This window comes from Scyliorhinus torazame, chromosome 2, assembly GCF_047496885.1.
Source record: "Scyliorhinus torazame isolate Kashiwa2021f chromosome 2, sScyTor2.1, whole genome shotgun sequence".
Classification (NCBI taxonomy): domain Eukaryota; kingdom Metazoa; phylum Chordata; class Chondrichthyes; order Carcharhiniformes; family Scyliorhinidae; genus Scyliorhinus; species Scyliorhinus torazame.
The window spans coordinates 176,456,225-176,476,939 of record NC_092708.1 but is presented as its reverse complement, the minus strand read 5'-3'; the positions used below and the strand labels follow the sequence as shown (position 1 = coordinate 176,476,939).

General features: G+C 46.0%; 1 protein-coding gene across 2 annotated transcripts in view; it reads left to right on the top strand.

Annotated features, from left to right (window-relative positions):
* Nucleotides 1–19,207, top strand: part of cops8 (COP9 signalosome subunit 8) — a 55,611-nt gene extending 36,404 nt beyond the window's left edge. Inside the window, exons 6-7 of one of the 2 annotated variants that reach the window (XM_072480587.1) lie at nucleotides 18,200–18,262; nucleotides 18,931–19,207. In XM_072480587.1, coding sequence (XP_072336688.1) covers nucleotides 18,200–18,262; nucleotides 18,931–19,010 — 143 coding nt within the window. In that variant the 3' untranslated portion in view covers nucleotides 19,011–19,207. Of the gene's footprint in view, nucleotides 1–18,199; nucleotides 18,263–18,927 lie in introns of both variants that reach the window. The other variant, XM_072480578.1, reaches the window with a different exon arrangement.
* Nucleotides 19,208–20,715: the final 1,508 nt, after the last annotated feature.

The following is a 20,715-nucleotide window of genomic DNA, read 5'->3' as shown; positions in this document are numbered from 1 at the left end:
TCTTGGGTATCATGTACGGTACTCTTTCAGAGGCTGGATGGCGTTGAGTGTAGGGGGGGGAGGGGGAGTTGTCTCTATAGGTCAATGGTGACCATGGGCGGTCCCGGACTCCTTTTTCTTTTTCTCCTTTGTTTTCTGTTTCCACCGTGGAAGGGTTGGTTTATTGGATGCATATATTGACAGGTGGGCTGTTGTTTCGGGTGGTGGGAGGATGGGATCATTGGTATTGTTAAGGGGATTAATTTTGTATTTGTTACCATTTACTGTTTGTGGGTGGGATGTAAATTTATGAAGGAAAATGTGAAAATGTCGAATAAAATTTTAAAAAAAATATATGTTTCTAGTGATAGTTTCACCCATCTTCTATTTTTTTGCTTCCAGCTCTAACCGTTTGCGTTTTAAAGGGGCTAGTCGAATTAATTTAGTATTTTGCATTGTAGGAACACTATCTTCGTCTGATTCATCCAACAAAGGAACTGATTTATTCTTGACACCTGATCTCGGCTGTGCCATTGCCGATTGTGCCACTAGGTGGGGTGCTTGGGCTGCTTTCTGAGTTTGTGCTGTTTGTTCAAATTTCTGCACAGAAAGACTGAAAATTTGCAGTGTTCAGTGACGTTTATATCTCTTTCTAAAACACATCTTTCTTCGATTAACTTGCAATTTTCAAGTTCAATTCGCTCTGTTTTTAATTGCAACTGTTGGTATTTTGACTCCACTTCAAAAACTTGATTTTGGAATTCTGCTATTTGAAAAGATAACTGCTGGAGTTCAGAAGTTTTGTTTTGCAAATCTGTTCTAATTTCATCATAATGCTCAAGTTTGGGTTTTACATCTCACAATTCTGTTTTAATTTCATCATAATGCTCAAGTTTGGATTTTGCATCTTGCAATTCTTCAACAACTGCAATTAGTTGGTCATTAGTGGACCTATACTCATTATCACTTTTATTTTTAATAATGATCTCTTGCTGACTGCGTATCTGTCCCATAATTACCAGGGACCATTTTACACGTTCTGCACCATGTAATCGTGTGCATTTTACCCATGCTCTCTTCATATTATCGAAGGACCACTGTCCTCTGGGGATATCATACTTTGATTCAATTCTTTTTGAGGTTTCACATAGGTCACATTGTCTACGAATGAAAGATCTAAAATCCGCCAACATATCTTCAACAGAAACATCTGGTATTCTAGCGCCCCCCCTTGGATGTAGTGGGGAGAAATTTTCGGCTCTGAATCTACACTTTGATTTGGATCAGCCATAAATTTCCCTTGATCGCTGACTGCCGTGATTAATCTTTCAGCCACGTCTATGTTAGTCTCAACGACTGGCACCTGATTGATTTAACACAGTCCATAAAAATGTTCTTTTCAGGGGTCGAAGCACCGATTGATGCGGCTTTAAGACTTTTAATAGGTGAAAAAGATATTTCTTACCCTAGTCTAGCCGTGGGTTCCGACTGTCTTCCGGGCCTCCTCCGATTATCTCCGAAGCTTCCCGAATATTCCGGGCCTCCTCCGATTATCTTCGAAGTTTTCCGTCGTCGCCTGGGCCTCCTCCGAAGGTCGAATCAGCACTGCTCCCCTCCAGCACGACTACGCCAAGTTGAAGGATTCATAGTATTCAAAATCCTGTCCGACTACGCCAAATTGAAGGAATTTAAAGGATTAAAGGATTTAAAGGATAACCATTCGGTTATCAGCAGCACTTTGCGATTACTGGAACTCAGTAGAAATTTAAGTTAAAACTTCTCAGGTGCCAATAGGAATTGTTTTATTTGTCTTCTATTGATTACAATTTGAAAGTAATTTAAAAGGCAATTTGTAGACAATTTGAAGCTTTCAAAGAATCACAGACATTATCTTCTTGCTTAGGCAGACAGCGCGATAATAACTTTTAAAAAGTCAAAAGTCTGAAAATGAAATATGAAAAAAAGAGAGAGAGAGAGATAATCTTCAGCTTCAAACCAACAAAACAAAAACTAATCTAAAACTAAACTCCAACTAAACTAAAACACCAAAAACACACAAAAACACACACACACACTAAAATGGTGGGGCAAAACTTTCTTAGTCATCTAATCACACCCCAATGTGATCCTAATTGGTTTGGGTTAGACTCAAACACATTTGATTTGACGGCAAGCATCTTCAATGTACAACATTTAGTTTTAATTGTTTTATGTCTGAATACTTGTGCATGTTATGGAATGCGATATTCTGCTTTATCTTTACCAGCAAAAACTGGTCTTTTGCTGACTTAGCTATTGTCTGCATTGTGAACAATGGTGCCTTCATATTACTGTGGCGTTGCCTTGATCTGACAGCACAAGTATAGTGTCAATCTGTCTTGCAACTGTGCTGTTTTAATCTCTGATGGAATTATGTTTTTGTGTCCCTGTATGTTCAGAGATGACCTGAGGTTATAAGTGAATTTAAAATGGGTATTTAAAACTGGGGCTTAATATTTATGCTTAAACAGCTATCTTTTACCTATACTAGTTGTATTAGAAATACCTGGCTTCTACAGATGTTTAGATTTTATTCTGTATTTGCTTTTCCAAATCTTAACATCTGAATCAGATGGCCAGCCCACTCTTCGCATTTGAGCTGTCTCCACTGCCTCTGCCCCCGCAGCCTCTGCTCGCCCTGTTCCCGCGGCCTCGGCTCTCCCTCTGCCACCGCGGCAGGGTTTCTAATCAGATTCAAGGTAATTGGCAAAAGAGCCAAAAGTGAGATCAGCATTTTTTAAACTTGGTTATCATGTTGAGTAAATACAAGCGTAGACTGGTCAGTGTTTCTGTGCTATCGGCTCAATGTAACATGAGTTACATGGAATGCACTGCCTCAGGAAGTAATCCTTTAATTTTTATTCTTTAGTTCACCTTAACGACTTGAAAGATTTAGGCTGTTTCATTTCTGAACAATTATCTAAAATGTCTCGATGACAGGTGTCAATTGAATAAGTTAGTGCCCAGACGCAGTGAGGATACCATCACTTAACCATGTAATTAACCTGAACAAAATACCATTGCACTGTGAATCAGAGCTTGGATATTACATTTTACAGATACATACTACATTTCTTGAATAGAGAAAATATTTAACAAGCTTTGGTATTTAGTTAGTTAGCTGTATTTTTAAAGTTATCTTGCCTACTAGCTATAAAATTCAGCATTTATCTCATAGCTTTGTGCTAGATACCATACGATTAAATATTAATTGTGTTTAATTAACTTGAGATAACAGAGGGTTGATAATGGTAATGCAGTTGATGTAGTGTACATGGACTTCCAGAAGGTATTTGATAAAATCCTACATAACAGGTTTGTCCTCAAAGTCAGGAATAAAAGGGACAGTGGATAAAAAGTTGTAGAGTGTGGCAGCACGGTGGTGCAGTGGGTTAGCACTGTGGCCTCACAGCGCCGAGGTCCCAGGTTCGATCCCGGCTCTGGGTCACTGTCTGTGTGGATTTGCACATTCTCCCCCTGTGTGGGTTTGCATGGGTTTCGCCCCCACAACCCAAAAATGTGCAAGCTAGGCGAATTGGCCATGCTAAATTACCCCTTAATTGGAAAAAATGAATTGGGTATTCTAAATTTTTTTTTTTTTTTTATAAAGTTGGAGAGTGACAGTAAATGGTAAACGGATGGTTTTCAGACTGGAGTAAGTGATACAGTGGTATTCCCGAGTATTGGTACACAATCTGGATGTACAGAGCACAATTTCAAAATTTGCTGATGAGATGAAATTTGGAATTATTGTGAGCTCTATGGTGGATAATGATCGACTTCGAGATGATATAAACAAGAGGACTTATGGCAGATAAAATTTAATGCAGAGAAATGTAACGTGATACGTTGAGGATGAATGAGGAGTGACAATATAAGCAATAGAGTAAATTTCTAAAGGAGGTACAGCAACAGAGAGACTTGCAGGTGTAGGTGCACAAATCATTTGAAAAGATTGTTAAAATAGCATGAAGGATCCCAAACTTTGTAAATGGAGGCATAGGAGTATAAAAATAAGGAAGTTCTGATTAACCTTGAGAAAACACTGGTTTGTTCTCCCCATGTCTGCGTGGGTCTCGCCTCCACAACCCAAAAAGATGTGCAGGGTAGGTGAATTGGCCACATTAAATTACCCCTTAATTGGGGAAAAAATTGAATTGGGTATTCTGAATTTTTAAAAAAAAATAAAGCATTGGTTCGGTCTCAACTAGAGTATTGTGCCCAATTCTAGACACTGTACTTTTGGAAGGCTATGAAGGCTTTAGAGAGGGGACAGAAAAGATTTGGAAGAATGTTTCCATGGATGAGCGACTTCAGTTATGAGCATACATTGGGGAAGCTGGGGCTGATCTCCAAGAAGAGAAGGTTGAGAGGAGATTTGATAGAGGTGTTCAAAATCATGAAGGATCTCGGCCAGGGGTTCCCAAACTGGGAGTTACAACCCCCAATTGGGGCATAGATGTCATATTTGGGGTTCCAAGCTCCCCCTCTTTCAACTGTTGGGAGGAGAGAACTCGGTTTGAAGCACTGGTGGGTCAACCCTGGACTCACTGGATCAATTCCGCCGAATAGCTCGAAGCAGATGCTGAACCCGAAGTGCTCTTTGGCTTCAGAAAATATTTGTTGAGTTCGAGTATGCCCAGGATTTGTGTGCACTCACTTGGTGCAGCTAAAACCTGGCAAAGTGTAACTCCATCATACCGCTCAGCAAGGACAATGAGTGACGGCTTCAAGATTTACTGTGTTTCTGTCTGCCTGTTGTAAAGGGTAGATGAGGAAAAACAGGAGGTGTCACGAGCCAAGAGGACACAGATTTAAGGTTGGCAAAACAATCAAAGGTCACATGAGAGAGCCTTTTTATGCAACAAGTGGTTAGTATCTGGAATGTCCTGCCTGAGAGGGTGGTGGAGGCTGGTTCAATTATGGTTTTCAAAAGGGAATTGAATAGGGTCACGTGATGTCATTGCAGTGGGGGAGGGGAGAGAGGTGACGGCTGTGTTGTCGCGAGCTCCGGCTCTGCTCATGTTTTAATCCTGCTTTTCGTACTGGTGCACATTTCGGCACTGTTTGTGGGTCGTTGCCTTTGCGAGAAAGAGCCAAGATTAAATGCTAAAATACTTGTGGGGGCTGGGGTGGGGCCCAGTTTGCAGTGGCATCGTTTTTTTTTTTTCTTTTATGAATTTAGAGTGCCCAATTCATTTTATCCAATTAAGGGGCAATTTAGCGTGGCCAATCCAGCTACCCTGCACATATTTGGGTTGTGGGGGCGAAACCCACGCAAACACGGGGACAATGTGCAAACTCCACACCGTCAGTGACCCAGAGCCGGGATCGAACCTGGGACCTTGGCGCCGTGAGGCAGCAGTGCGAACCACTATGCCACCGTGCTGCCCTTCAGTGGCGTAGTTGCTGTTGAGTGGGTCCTCGCCTTGGCGTTGCTGTGTCCATAAGACCATAAGACATAGGAGTAGAATTGGGCTATTCAGCCCATCGCGTCTGCTCCACCATTCAATCATGGCTGATATGTTTCTCATCCACATTCTCCTACCTTCTCACCATAGCCCGATCCCCCTTATAATCAAGAACCTATCTATCTCTGTCTTATAGACATTCGGTGGCTTGGCTCCACAACCATCTGCGGCAATGAATTTCACAGATTCGCCACCCTCTAGCTGACGTAATTCCTCCTCATCTCGGCTTTATCGTCCTTCAGTCTGAGTCTCTGCCCTCGGCTTCTAGATTCTCCAACTAGTGGAAATATCCTCTCCATGTTCACTCTATCTAGGCCTCTCAGTATTCTGTAAGTTTCATCGGATGATGGCTACCAACGAAGATGTTTTCTTGGCTGAAAGTCTCGGCCCTGCATTGGAATTTGTCAGGACTCACTTCAATGAGTTGTGGGGTACATTTATGGAGGCGGGCGAGGAGGTTCTTGCGCTTGAGAGAGCACTTTCCCTAATGAGGACTTGCCTCCGTATTGTCGAGGTCTTGCTGCATGGCTTGTCATCCATCCTGACGGGTTCGGGAGAAGGGGGCTCTGCAGGGTATTTCCCTGGGCCCGGTTCTTGGCAAGAGGTGGAACCCAAGTTACTAATTGAGTTTGAAAATTGGTTGCTATGTTTCAGTAATCTTGATTTCGAGGCTGGGTGCATCAAATTCGATAGAGTACAATGTACACTGTCTTTGAGACCAGGGTTCAGTTTGCCTCACCGATCACTGGTACTGGGTTGTCCCGTTCTTGATGCTTGTTGTGAGGGGCTGGATGTGGTCGGGTTATTCCCCGCCCCTCACCCCCCACCTGTCGGGGTCTAGGCTGTGGATCGCCTGAGCATTGGTGAGATGGCCTGGTGGAAGTAATGGTGTCTCGTGCTTCGATCGTGGGAATCCTTGCGCGAGTCTAAAGCATGCTCGTTGATCCTGCTTCAACCTTTGCCTCTGCTTCAACTAATCCGTTTTGGCTTTCTTTTTAATTTTAGAATTAAATTTTAAAATTCATGTCTTTATCCTTCAACTGCCCAGGCTGACTTTTTATTATCCTGGAGAGGACTGGGTTTCTTCTGACTATTTCAGGTTAAATTGATCTTTTCTCCTAATTTGGGCCTCTCTGGAACCATTAGAACATCTTGTTTTTATTAGAGCAGGCTGAATTGGGATCAGTATTTGTGGCTGATAATTAGGGAGGAGGGTGGCCCTGCTTTTCCTTTGTGTGATGGTGGTTGCCGTGAGTTGGTTTGGGTGCCCCCTCTCTTGAGGTTTCTTTCTTCTCCCTTCATCTGGCTGAGGATTGTGCTGGTCCTCATCCTTGTCTGGTCCGGTAAAGCGGGTGGGGGCCTCCAGGTGTCGGGGAGACAGGAGCTGGCCCTCCTTCCCAGCACACCCACTTGATTGGTGTCTAGATAGTTCTTCTGGGCTAGGGCCCCCTTCTGGCTAGGGCTGTATAATTATCTTTTCTCTTTTTGTGTGAATGGGGCGGCGTACTGCTCTGGATGGGGTTGGGGGAGGTGCTGGCTCGACTGGAAGACAGTGTCCAGTGGTGTGCCACAGGAATCTGTGCTGGATCCCCTATTGTTTGTCATTTATATAAATGACTATGCAGGGGGTAGGTTCAGTAACTTTGCAGATGAGACCAAGGATGCGATTCTCCAGGATCGTTACGCTCTCGCTCAAACGAAACAAGGCCGATAAATAGCGGGAGAGGCCAAAAACGGGAACCCTGCCAGGCGGCAAACAGTTTGTGATACGGCCTGCTCCCGTACACACAATCAGGATCTTGCCATAGCGAGAAAGCAATTATCACCACTAAAGTTCTGTTTCCATACAAATAACGAGAGTGACCCCATATCCAACGGCCTCCTGTCATTCAGCGGCCTCCTCAACAAGTGCTCACACTGGTGCTGATTAGTACTCCTTTTGAAAAACGTGAACTGGGCGGAGGAGCTGCTGTGGGGAACCAAGGAGGTGAGGAGCCATCTTTGTCACAGGCAAAGAGCCCAGTGGTGCTGGGCTTGCTGCTCTTGTGCTCGGCGTGGGGTGGGGGATCCTCGGCTGGGGGTGGGGGAGCCTCCGAAGGGGTGGGCCGCCATGAGAGGGTGGGGGGTAGGTGGTGGGGGCGCAACCACTCATGGCACAACCATGCCATCCCCTGGATCATGTGTACCCGTTCCGAGGGCAACCCTTGTCCCTGCCCCACTGACCATCCATTCCCCCAACGACTGACCTCTGGTTGCGTGGCTGAAGGCAATAGCCTCTAGGGAATTGGCAGTCATGGTGAAGTGAGCACTTCACACAACCCAAGTGGATTCCCGTGGGTGGCCGGGCCATGTAGCATGTGGGAGTTATTGCCCAGCATCCTAATCAGACCGTTATGCCTGGACGCTGTGCCGGAACACTGCGGGATGCAACACCACACACGCAGCAGCCAACATCCAATCACCCAGGGGATGGGACACAGCTCCGAGAACATGTCCACGGGCGGAGGGTGGATGAGTGCCATGGGGGGGGGGGGGGGATGCCTGGAGAGATGGGCCAAGGGTTTGGAGGTCAGCCCGCATTGCGGAAGGAAGTGATAAGAGGCGTCATAATGGTTGTGCACAAGAGTGTTTAATGTGTAATACAATTCCCCACTCTCCCGATAATGCCAACCCCCACCCCCTCCCCCGGTGCCTCAGTGAGCATCTATGTGCTTGGCCTTCCTAGCTCTACCACTACACCCAGGTGTCTCCTCAGGATGGACATCAGAGGTGGAGGCAGCCAGCTGCTTACCTCATCCCTCTGGCTGGCGTCCTCTGGGGGCTCTGAGGCCAGAGGGCCTCGGCGCACTTGTTGGTGGCACATGCACAGCCGTGCCGCCTGTCTCGTGTGCTGGCTGTGAGAAGCGGCCTCATCAGAGAGGTGGAACCCAGGGGAGCTGGTGGCAACTATCCCCACTCCGCGAGACGGGTCCGGGTTGGCACTGAGCGCTCCCTCCTCCTGATTGGTGCCCATAGGGCCCTGGGGTTCAGCTTGGGATGGAGGGGCAGCTGGTTCGAGCCCCAGCTGCCCCTCCATCATCTGGCTCCTGGCGGTTCACCGTTGTCCGCACCATCGTGTCAACACCCTCGGCAACGTTCCTCTGAGACTGACATGCTCTGCAGCGCCTCGGCAATGCCCACCTGCGACTCTGACAAGCTCTGGAGCGCCTTGACCATTCCCATATGAGAGCGGGACATGACCCGCAGAACCTCATCAAGGCCAGCCTCGTACTGGGTGAAACCCCCAGCGAGCTAGACATTCTGCCAATACCTCAGCCTTGGCCATCACTGACTGCGCAACACCTTGGACACCTTCACTAATAGTGCCGATGTCGTGCACCAGGCTCTCCACTGCGGTCACCACCCGAGCAATGTTGGCCTCAATGCCACGCATTGCCGGTAACATCTCTTGCGCCCGTAGCCTCTAGGAGCCCTCCAAGTGACTATGGAACTGCTGGAGTGATGCTGCATCTCCCTTTGAATGTCCCGGCTGCTCCCTATCGTCCCTATCAGCTCTGGGTAACCCTGTTCCACAGGCTCAGCATCAGACTGGGACCCAGCTTGGTCCTGGAATTCAACAGCCCTCCGACTGCTGTCTCGCCTGGGGGTTCCTGCCTCCGTCTGATGTACATCAGCAGAGTAATGCTCACCAGATTGTGCCCCAGAGGCCTGACCACTAACATTTCCCACCAAGGTGTGTGTATCTGTGCTGGTGGAGAGTGGGACAACGGCTGTCATCTTGGGTCTGGCACACCACTGCTTGTCTGGGCCCTCTCCGGGTGCTAATGGGAGAGCTTTTCCTGAGGTCACACACCGAGGGCATCGTTAGCCACACGCGTCGTTCACAGTGGTGTGGGGGGGTGGGGGGGTGGCAGTGTGAAGTGAAGGTGAGGGGGGGGGGGGGGGGCAGTGTGAAGTGAAGGTTCGGTGGGGGGGTTGATGGGGGAGGGAATGTGTGGTGATATGCCTATGGACTATATCATAGTTGGAAGGTGTGAAACCTCCAACCAGCAGGTGGCGATACAGACACCCCATGCGTCTCTGGACTACGGTCATGTGACCTGTGACTCCGATATAAAGGGAGACACATCCGGCCATCTTCAGAAGAAGATTGACAGGGTAATAAGACATACATGTGAATGGTCAGTGCTAGGTGCAAGTTCCAGAGGAGTAGTTAGCAGACTCCCACGATGATGTGCTCTGTATCAGATTGCTATCTTACCACACGAGATACGATAAAAGATTCTGGCTTGGACAAGTTGAAGTGTTTGGTGAGTTCCTTCGTGAAGTACAAAGCACCAAACACAACAGGGTACCATGAGTGTTGAGGATTTTAAAATAGCAATGGCAGTGATACTAACGTTAGGCATTCGGCTTGAAGATCGGCCTGGTGAACTGCAATCTGAAGCGATCCAATGCGTGAAAAAATGCTGAAGCTCGAGATGGATGGACTGACCAGCTTCAGATATCCAGTAACGTAGGTGAGAACTGGCGGCTGTTCAAACAGCAGTTTGAACTTTATGTTGCGGTCGTGTGCCTACAGGCCCAGCCTGATGAAAGGTGAATTGCATTGTTGCTAACGGTAACAGGTTCACAAGCGCTCGAACTATAACTCCTTTGTGTTTGATAATGGGATAGATCACAAGAAATTTGCTGAAGTGATGAAGCACTTTGTTAAGCATTGTTCCCCTATGAAGAATAAAAAGCTTGAGCGCTATATGTTCCGTATGCGTACCCAGAGACCTGGCGAAACATTTGACAGTTTTGTCACGGACTTGAGGCTGAAGGCCCAGTCATGCAACTTCAGTGACCTGAAATCTTCATTAATCCGCAACCAAATTGTCTTTGGTTTTCTTGATGATAAGCTTCCGGCGATATTATTGTGGGAAGTTGATTTGGTGCTAGAAAAGGCAGTGAAGATTTGCCATGTGAGCAAGATTGCTGCACAAAGAATAGGTGCACTCTGCTCAACAGATTTTGTCACCAACGTGAAAGGAGAAGCCAGCACCATTAGTGCTCTGACGGACGTCATGAAGTAACGCGGTCTCGGTGTGGGCGGCCATTTTAAGCAGCCGACAGGAGCCGCCATCTTGTGCTAAAAATGTACCACTCGCCATGCCCCACGGCAATGTCTGGCCTTTGGAAGAAGTTTGTTCCAGGTGCGGCCATATTGGGCACTTCGCAAAACAATGTTTTGCACGTTCCACCATGGACCATGCACGAGTGGTTCATGCGGTAAATGAACACGGAAGAACAGTTTTTCATCAATCTCAGTGCAGTGAGAAACCAGAAAATTCTGAAAAACAAAGATGAAAGCAAAATTGAAACATTCACATTTGTACTAAAATCGAAGGTAATGCTCACTGATGCTTTCATTCATTGTGATTTTGACCGTAAAGCGGTGGCCAACCTCGTGAATAGACCTGCTTTGCAAAAGCTAAACGTGCAGCGGGACTTTGCTGATCAGCCAGAGCTGATGATCGAGAACTCTGGAGACCTTCAATATTTGCAAACTAATGCTCTCAGTGGCAGGCATGAAGCACACAATACCTGTTCACATTGTACACATGGATGGAGACTCAGTACTTGGGTTACAATCATGTGAATCCTTGAATCTTGTCGAGTGGCTATTTATCCCAGAAGATAGCTGGTCACCTGAGCACAGTGAGTCACTGCAAGGCATTATGGTGTGCATGCTGTATGAGTGCCATGATGTGGAGATGCCGGCGTTGGACTGGGGTGAGCACAGTAAGAAGTCTTACAACACCAGGTTAAAGTCCAACATGTTTATTTTGAATCACTAGGTTTCAGAGCACTGCTCCTTCCTCGGGGGATTCACCTGAGGAAGGATCAGTGCTCCGAAAGCTAGTGATTCAAAACAAACCTGTTGGACTTTAACCTGGTGTTGTAAGACATTTTATGGTGAATGAGGATTTAGAAGAATCCGTAGTGGAGGATGACAAACCAGTCAAAGGGACAGAACTGCTGGTGAGCATTCCACAATTCTGGCTAACAGTCTTGAGGAACGTGCATAGACTCAATGGCATGATACAAGAACATGATGAACCCGTATTAAAGCATCTGCGAGATGTGAATGTTAAATGGATAGAGAATGGAAAGCCGTGGAGCTTCAATCTGGAGTTTACATTCGGGCCCAATGAGTATTTCACGAATGAGATGATCTGATCACTAAAGTGTATCAGTTGGACTCACGGCTGCTGAAATCGTTCTTTGCTGAACCACAAATCATCGGCTACACAGGCTGCACAATCGACTGGAGGAAGAGCAAAAATGTAACAATTGGAACAAAACCAAAGTACAGAAGTCGGGACACTCCCAAGAACAGCAACAAGAATGATATCAAATGAATTGTCCTTCAATTTCTTCAGTCCCACTGAAGTTCCACAGAGTGGAATCTTAAGCCAAGCTTCGGTGGCGAAACAAAAGGCTGATTTTTGAACAAGGCACCCTATTCCGAAAACAAATAATTCCGTATGCGATGTTATATTTTTTAGGTGAAAAGACAGACGATGATGCTGAATCCAAGGCCGATTACTATGAACATCTGCTTGAGGTTGTCGATGATGATGCAGAAAGTGATGCTATGGAAGGTGAGACTGATGACGGAGACTATGAGCTGCTTGCAGATCTCTTTTCCAGCAGCACAGACGAGGCTCCAGTGGTACGGCTCCGGTGGCCTGCAAGCAATGACAAGGTGGTCACGGGGGATGCCCAGACTGTGCTGGACTCTGTGGAGAGTGGGAGTTTGGAGATGGCGCATGTAGAAATTGAAGCTGTTGATACAACCGAAGATCAGCGATTGATTGAACCAGAGATGCAAGAAGTCATCCCAATCTTGGAAAAAGTGGCCACGGAGGTATGTGGTGACCCGTTACAAGTCCTTGAAACGGCTCTGGTAATTTACTCCTAAGCAGTCGACGACACCAATGGCGAATGGGAGGTCACAGATGAAGATGCTGATTACAGCGATGTGGAGATTGCAATAGTATGCAATTCTGACACTGAGAACGACTTAATGACTATCTCATTATGCAGCTCCACAGACCACTCGCACATTTGCGAGTTTGATCAAGAAGACCCAGTGCCAGAATCAGCTCAGCCAGAAAGCAAAGTCATCTCCAGTGATGAACAGCAAGTCACCGATGCTGCAGCATGGCAGGAAGAGGTGAAACCGCCAACTCCAGTTCCATCCTTCGTGCCGGCACTAAAAACCAAGGTGATCCAGCATGTCGACGAGGCCAGAAGTGGGCGTGGTCATACCACCCAATGATGATGCAATGCCTAAACCTCTGCAAACAACTCTACACACAACGACAGCTAGTGCAATGCAAGAGGCTGCTACAAACAAAAAAAACCAAGCCAAGAGACACACCAAAATAGATCACTGTGTCCTAAACATTAAAAGAAAAAAGAAGACTGGGAGAACTACCTCATCCCACCAACCAAACAGCAATGAAAGCAGTTGCGAGTAGCAAGCAACAAACGACAATAAGCTCTCCCTCAACAAAACAAAGAAGAGTGTCATTGACTTCAGGAAGCGTAGTGGCGAACATGCCCCTGTCTATGTCAATGGGAATGAAGTCGAAGGGTTCGAGAGCTTCATGTTTTTAGGTATCCAGATCACCAACAACCTGTCTTGGTCCCCCCATGCCAACACTATAGTTCAGAAAGCCCACCAACGACTACTTTCTCAGAAGACTAAGGAAATTTGGCATGTCAGCTACGACTCTCACCAACTTTTACAGATGCACCACAGAAAGCATTCTTTCTGGTTGTATCCAGCTTAGTATGGAGCCTGCTCTGCCCAAGACTGCAGGAAACTACAAAGGGTCATGAATGTAGCCCAGTCCATCATGCAAACCAGCCACCCACCCATTGACTACAATTCCCACTGCCTCGGAAAGGCAACCAGCATAATTAAGGACCCCAAGCACCCTGGACATACTCTATTCCACCTTCTTCCAACAGGAAAAAGATACAAAAGTTTGGGGTCACGTACCAACTGACTCATACCAACTGACTCAAGAACAGCGTCTTCCCTGCTGCCATCTGGCTTTTGAATGTGCCTACCTCGTATTAAGTTGATCTTTTCTCTACACTTTAGCTATGACTGTAACATTACATTCTGTAGTTTCTACTTCCTTCCCTTCCTTCCCTATGTACGGTATGCATTGTTTGTACAGCATTCAAGAAACAATACTTTTCACTGTATACTAATACATGTGATAATAATAAATCAGATCAAACAGCGTGCAGGAAAACAGAAGAGAAAGCAACTGGTAACACAAATATGGCAGTCTTGGACACAGGCCTTTCAGAGGCATAGGGCGAAGCGCAAGAGAAGCAAGATACCGGCAAGTCACAGCCTCCGAAGAGGTGAGCAACAACTCAGAAGAATGACATCTGTACAAAGGAAATGGACGCTTGTCAGGCACAGCATGTAAATGGATACTTTAGTAAAACTTGCTCACGTACTCGCTATATGCAATGACTGAATAAAGTTTAATGTTACCTGTAAAAAACAAAAATTATCTCTGAGAAAAGGGATGTGATGATATGCCTATGGGCTGTATCATAGTTGGAAGGTGTGAAACCACCAACCAGCAGGTGGCAGTACAGACACCCCATGTGGTCTCTAGACTAAGATCATGTGACCTGTGACTCTGATATAAAGGGAGACATATCCGGCCATCTTCAGAAAAATGTTGAGAGGGTAATAAGACATACATGCGAATGGTCAGTGCGAGGTGCAAGTTCTAGAGGAGTAGTTAGCAGACTCCATGATAACGTGCTCTGTATCAGATTGCTATCTTACCACGAGACTCAGTAAAAGATTCTGGTTTGGACAAGTCAAAGTGTTTGGTAAGTTCGTTCGTGAAGTACAAAGGACCAAACACAACAGGGTGGGGGGAGGGTTGGGGGGTTAGCTGCCCCATGGGGTTGGACAAGTCTTTGGGGGAGGTGGGGAACTGTTGGTGTCGCCCGGTGTAGGTCATTGACATTTCCGGCACTGGAGGCCAGTCCTCCTGGTCACTGACACCGCCACCTCGTCAGGCTGCCTTGTCGCTGACCCTCTGGGATCCTCGGGGGAACAGGACATCCCTCCTGTCCTCCACCATGTCTAGCAGCCTCCCCAGGTCAGTATCCCCGAATCTTGGGGCTGGTCTCCTCGGCGCCATTGTTACAAGTTGGCTGGGGTTGGCTGAGCAAATGCAGCTTAAGTGCTGCGCAACCTTGTTAGTGAGGGACTGGCGAACGTTCATTTGCGGTGAGAAGCCTCTGAGGCCTCGTAAAGTGGACCAATTAACGTTGAATAGTGTTGCCGGCTCGCTGGGCCGAGCGCCTGGAAGCTCACGGCAATTCCCACTCACTACAACACTTAGAAATCTTTCCAGAGAATCGCACCCAAAGATTGGCCAGGTGGTTAACAGTGAGATTGAGTGTCTTGGGTTATAGGAAGATATAGACGGAATGGTCAAATGAGCAGAAAAGTGGCAAATGGAATTTAACCCTGAAAAGTGTGAGGTGATACACTTTGGAAGGAGGAATGTGGAAAGGAAGTATTCAAATAATGGCCTGACACTGGGAAGTTCTGTGGAACAAAGGGACCTTGATGTGTTTGTTCATAGACCTCAGAAGGCAGAAGGGCAGGTTGATAGGGTGATGAAAAAGGCATATGGAACACTTGCCTTTATCAATAGAGGCATAGATTACAAAAGCAGGGAGGTCACATTCGAGTTGTGTAGAACTTTGGTGAGGCTACAGCTAGAATACTGTGTGCAATTCTGGTCACCACATTATAGGAAGGGTGTAGTTGCATTGGAATGGATGCAGAGGCAATTCAGCATCTGTTGCCTGGGATGGAACGTTTAAGTTATGAGAGTTTGGACGGGCTTGGGGTGTTTTCGCTGGAGCAGGGAAGATTGAGGGGTGACCTGATTGAGGTGTACAAGATTATGAGGGGCATGGAAGGGTGGATAGGGAGCAGCTATTCCCCTTCGTTGAAGCGTCAGTTACAAGGAGACACAAGTTCAAGGTGTGGGGGAGGAGGTTTAGGGGGGATTTGAGGAAAAGCTTTTTTTACCCAAGATGGTGACGCTCTGGAATGCCCTGGCTGGGAGGGTGGCAGAGGCGGGTTGCCTCACATCCTTTAAAAAGTACCTGGATCAGCACTTGGCATGTCATAACATTCAAGACTTCGGATCAAGTGCTGGCAAATGGGATTAGGTAGGCAGGTCAGGTGTTTTTCATAATATCAGTGCAAACTTGATGGGTTGAAGAGTATCTACTGCACTATTATTCTGTGATTCTGTTGCAGGGTATAGGCTTTGGGGTTGTGTGGGAGGTCCTGGGGATATAATTTCCAGTATTTTGGATGGTACTGAGCTAGGCCAGGTCCAGTGCCATGGCTGCTATCCTGTTGTCCCCGAGAGTCAGGGTGTCCCTTTCTGGGAGTGCCTGTGGGGGGGGGTTTCCAGAGAGGCTGGGTTTGGCCTCCCAGGGTGTCTGGGGACGGGCTGTGCTTGGTAGATATCCTGTTTCCTCCCTGGGGTAGGTGTGATGCCCTCTTGATAACTAGATGGTTGGCTTGCCCCCTCATTGTGTGTTGAGTGGCTGCCTGAGAGATTTGGGGTCTGGGTTGAATCCTGATTCCTCGATATCTGTACGATTAGTTCTGACAGTTCTTGTTCTTTTTCTCTAGGATAAGGATAATACTGATCCTGGAGGTTGGATCCGCCATTGGATCTCTCCTTTCGCTTCTTGCTTGATCTGCATGGGAAGTGAAGTTTGGTGTTCTGACTGAAAAGGAGTGGGTCTGCTCTGGGTGCTCTTTCCGCGATGGTGGTCAGGGCGCTCTTTTCCAAGGTCTTTTTCCCTTCCCGTTCGGATGAGCATGGTGCTGGCTTTTTTCCTGACGGGGCCTTGTTGGTGGGGTGGGCCCCTTGGTGCCAGGGAGGAGAGAGTCAACCCTCCCTCCCAAGGTGCCCTACTGGTGGGTGTCTTGATGGTTCCTCGCTTTCCGGGACGGGGCCCCTCCTTCGACTGGGGCAGAAATGATTATTCTTATCCTAGTCCTGTGCTTTTAAGCTTACCCTGTTGTTCCCTTTTGTCTACTTGTCAGTTGAATGGCTTTTCACTTTTTGTTGATGGATGCTTCATGAGCGCCATAGTGAATCAGGGCCTGGGTTGGGTCCTGAGCTCTTATTACCCGGTGGGTTAGTTCTGCTCACTCTTGTCCTTCCTTTCTTCATCTTCTATGGGAGACCCTGGATTTGAGAATAATTTAGATTTGTTGCTGCCGGTCCCCTCTTTCTAATTGTATGAATGATATTGGTTCTGCTCTGGGCCTGGATTGAGATTAAGTTGCGTTTTAGGGTACCTATGTAATTTCCCCTCAGCACTGGGGTTTTTGTGCATTTTCTTTTGTTTCTTGTGGAGCTGGGTGTGATCAATCCGCTCTTGGCTTTTGCACGGATACAGTTGGGTCTGATATCCAAAGGAGATGGCTGTGATGGGACATTGATGCCTGTGGCATTGCCAAGGCTGGGGGCATTGTATGTTGACATACACCCGATCTTGCTGCAGGAAATTTGTCCTGATGTAAAATGGTTGAAGCCCTGCATTGTGTGGGAGGGTGTGCACTGTTTTATCATTCTTTATGATCTTATCCTGTTTTTCCCTCGGTCCTTGTGACAAATTCCAAATTTCTTTACCCGTCAGTCTGGCCTCAATAAAAGTCGAGATGGATTTGCAGGTACAGCATTAGTTATTTTATTTGGCTTGCAAGCCTGACTCAGTTCACAGCGGTACAAAGCACATCTTGCTTCGTACACCTCTGGAATCAAGTGAGTCTGTAGAACAAAGAAATCTCTACTGATACATTAAAATGGCATCAAGTTTCACATACACGATTCCCATAGGTCATCCTATACCCCTCCTGACCTGGTGATACATTCTGATTGGCTCACTTCCAATCCCTTCCTCTGGCCCCTATTACCCAGCATCCTTTTCTCCTCCTTTGGTGGACACACCTCTTCCTTTGCTTTGCCATGCGGTCTGAAATCCTTTGTGAACTCACCAGGATTAGACTGGCCTACCTCTACATTACATTAACTAATATCTCTAAAGTAACTATTTTATATCACATTCGTCACTTGGTGGGGTCATGAGAGCATTGAGTTTTGTCTAATGATTGTACTGAGTCGGTCATGATGTTCTCCTGTTCCATTCTGTACTCATGTATGATGAGCTGTTTTACATTTCTTTTTATTTTATGGTGTTATTTTGTAACTTTGTGTAATTTTCTAAAGTGTAAAATCCTAATGAATATACTTTATTAAAAAAAGGGTTGAATAATCACCTGGAGATAAATTTGTGTCATTACCGGAAGAGGGCGGAGAAGTGGACTAGCTGAATTGCCCTTGCAGAGAGCCAGCGTGGACCCAACAGGCCGAATGGCCTTCTCCTGTGCTGTAACCATCCTGTGTAAAATGTGGAAACAACTGAAATTAAATCATATAATTGAGATGTCTTAAACACTACATAGTCGCTTGTAAAAACATACTTTTGGTCTTGTTTACATCTGGGTTTTTAAAAATTGCATTTTTACATTTGTCCAATGCTCAATTAAGTTTCCCTTCTAATTACAGCTGTATTAGAACAAGGGTGGCAGGCAGATCCATCGACACGAATGGTTGTACCCAAAAAGACAGGTAGGTGGTGCCGTTGCTCTACATTTTAAAAAGAAGTGTGGCTGCAGTGTAAAAACACTTATCCCTCCAGCGAATGGAAAGATTTCTTTATATTTTGCATGTAAATCATTTCCCCTGAAGCAAGCTGACAGAAATCGTCTGGTTTAGCTTAAAAAAAAACCTTTTAAGTTACATCTGCATCTCCAAGTCGCTTATTTTTTTTGTTTCCCTTGCTTCCTGGAGTCACGTTTCATGGGTTGGCTGTAAAGAAATCCAATGAGGAAGCCACCTTCTCAAGTTTGCTTAGTGACTTCAATGTGACTTTGAAAAGCAGCCTTGCTGGTTTTAAATGTATTGATAGATTTTCTTGCTGCATCCGTGTCATTGCAATTCAACAGATGTTTTGCACATGTAATTTAATTCATCATTGCAAGGAGATTTTATTTTCCTAGGATAAAGAAAAACAAATGGATAACTGCATGTGGAAATAAAAGAAACTAGCTTTTTGATCTTGATTTGTCTTTTCCTGTTTACCCTGAGCATCTGCAACTCCCTGAACTTAGGCTATTTAAGCTGTGCACCTAAAAATAAAGTGCCAATATATTAATTTGAACCCCCACATTACAAATGGTAATATTAGCATCAATGCGGAAAGTGGTTCATTTGCTTCTTATTTGTCATTTTAGCAGAACCTCCCCCAGTACCACAGATTCCTAATGAACAACAGTTGGCCAGACTAACTGACTACGTGGCCTTCCTCGAGAATTGACAAACTCCAACCATCAAATGAAAGAGAGAGAGAGATGAAATCCAGCCGTCAGTTTCTTGTCTTGGGAATGACAGAGACCAGCAGAATTTCCGTGTATACTGACTTTGACTAAAAGAAGGCTCTTAAAGTTGCTCTTGAATGTTCTTGTAAATATCAATGTCACTAAATTAAAAGCCCTCTCCAGGGGATATCTAGTATTTTCCACAAAGTACTTTTATTTAAATCTAACTGACTGACTGACCTTCAGGAAAGCCAACTGAATTCCACCCACATTATGGATTCTGAAACTTCCTGCGTTGCTTTGAGTTTATCCAGTAATTTGTACTGTTTATTCATAAGCAAACAAGTTGCACAATGCAGCTGTGCACAAGGTCTTCTGTAAACTTGGGGTTTTTTTTTCCCCGAGAGTGTGTTTTTAGCAAGCTACAATAATAATTAGCCTTTTTTCCCTAATTATTCATATATGTGAGGGGTAATATAATTTCCTGATCATTAATTAAGGGGCCTTTAGTTTGAAAACATTGAGAGTTGGGTTCTGATTTATATATCACATTGGTTTATTTTCTCTCCTTTTACGAGTTGGGAGGGTGGGCAGGTTGGGGCGGGAGAAGTCAGGTTGGATTGTGGAGGGTGGTCGGACTGGTGTGGGGTCAGTTCGGGGAGGAGGGAAGTCCTGTGCCGGCGGGAGGTAGGGATATGCAATACCATGGGGGTAGTTTCTTGGTTTGTGTGTGTGTGTGGGGGGGGGGGGTGGTGAGGATGTAGGGGGTGGCCCTCTGAAGTTGGTTCTTTTTTCAGAGTAGCTATGAGTAAAACCAATAGAACCATCCAAAGTTATGTTTTAAATTGCCTTGTTGAATGGTCCCAGCGCAGTGCAATTATCCAGGGGAAGTTAGCCCTTCTGGACAATTGCCGGGTAAACCCTTTTGGGGGAACCTCGGAGAGGAATTCACCCGCACAACTTTGGGGTATTTCCCAAATCCTACACTGCGGAGCCAGGAAGTTATGGCCATGAATTCGATTAAGTTTACTTTAGTGATGGAAAGGGATAGCTATATACCGAAGGGCAAGAGTTATATCTGGGGGAAAGGCAATTATGATGCGATGAGGCAAGACTTAGGATGCATCGGATGGAGAGGAAAACTGCAGTGGATGGGCATAATGGAAATGTGGAGCTTGTTCAAGGAACAGCTACTGCGTGTGCTTGATAAGTATGTACCTGTCAGGCAGGGAGGAAGTGGTCAAGCAAGGGAACCCTGGTTTACTAAAGCAGTCGAAACACTTGTCAAGAGGAAGAAGGAGGCTTATGTAAAGGTGAGACATGAAGGTTCAGTTAGGGCGCTCGAGAGTTACAAGTTAGCTAGGAAGGACCTAAACAGAGAGCTAAGAAGAGCCAGATGGGGACATGAGAAGTCTTTGGCAGGTAGGATCACGGATAACCCTAAAGCTTTCTTTAGATATGTAAGGAATAAACGAATGGCTAGGGTAAGAGTAGGGCCAGTCAAGGACAGTAGTGGGAAGTTGTGCTTGGAGTCCGAGGAGATAGGAGAGGTGCTAAATGAATATTTTTCGTCAGTGTTCACACAGGAAAAAGACAATGTTGTCGAGGAGAATACTGAGATTCAGGCTACTAGACTAGAAGGGCTTGAGGTTATGGCGGAGGTGTTAGCAATTCTGGACGATATGAAAATAGATAAGTCCCCTG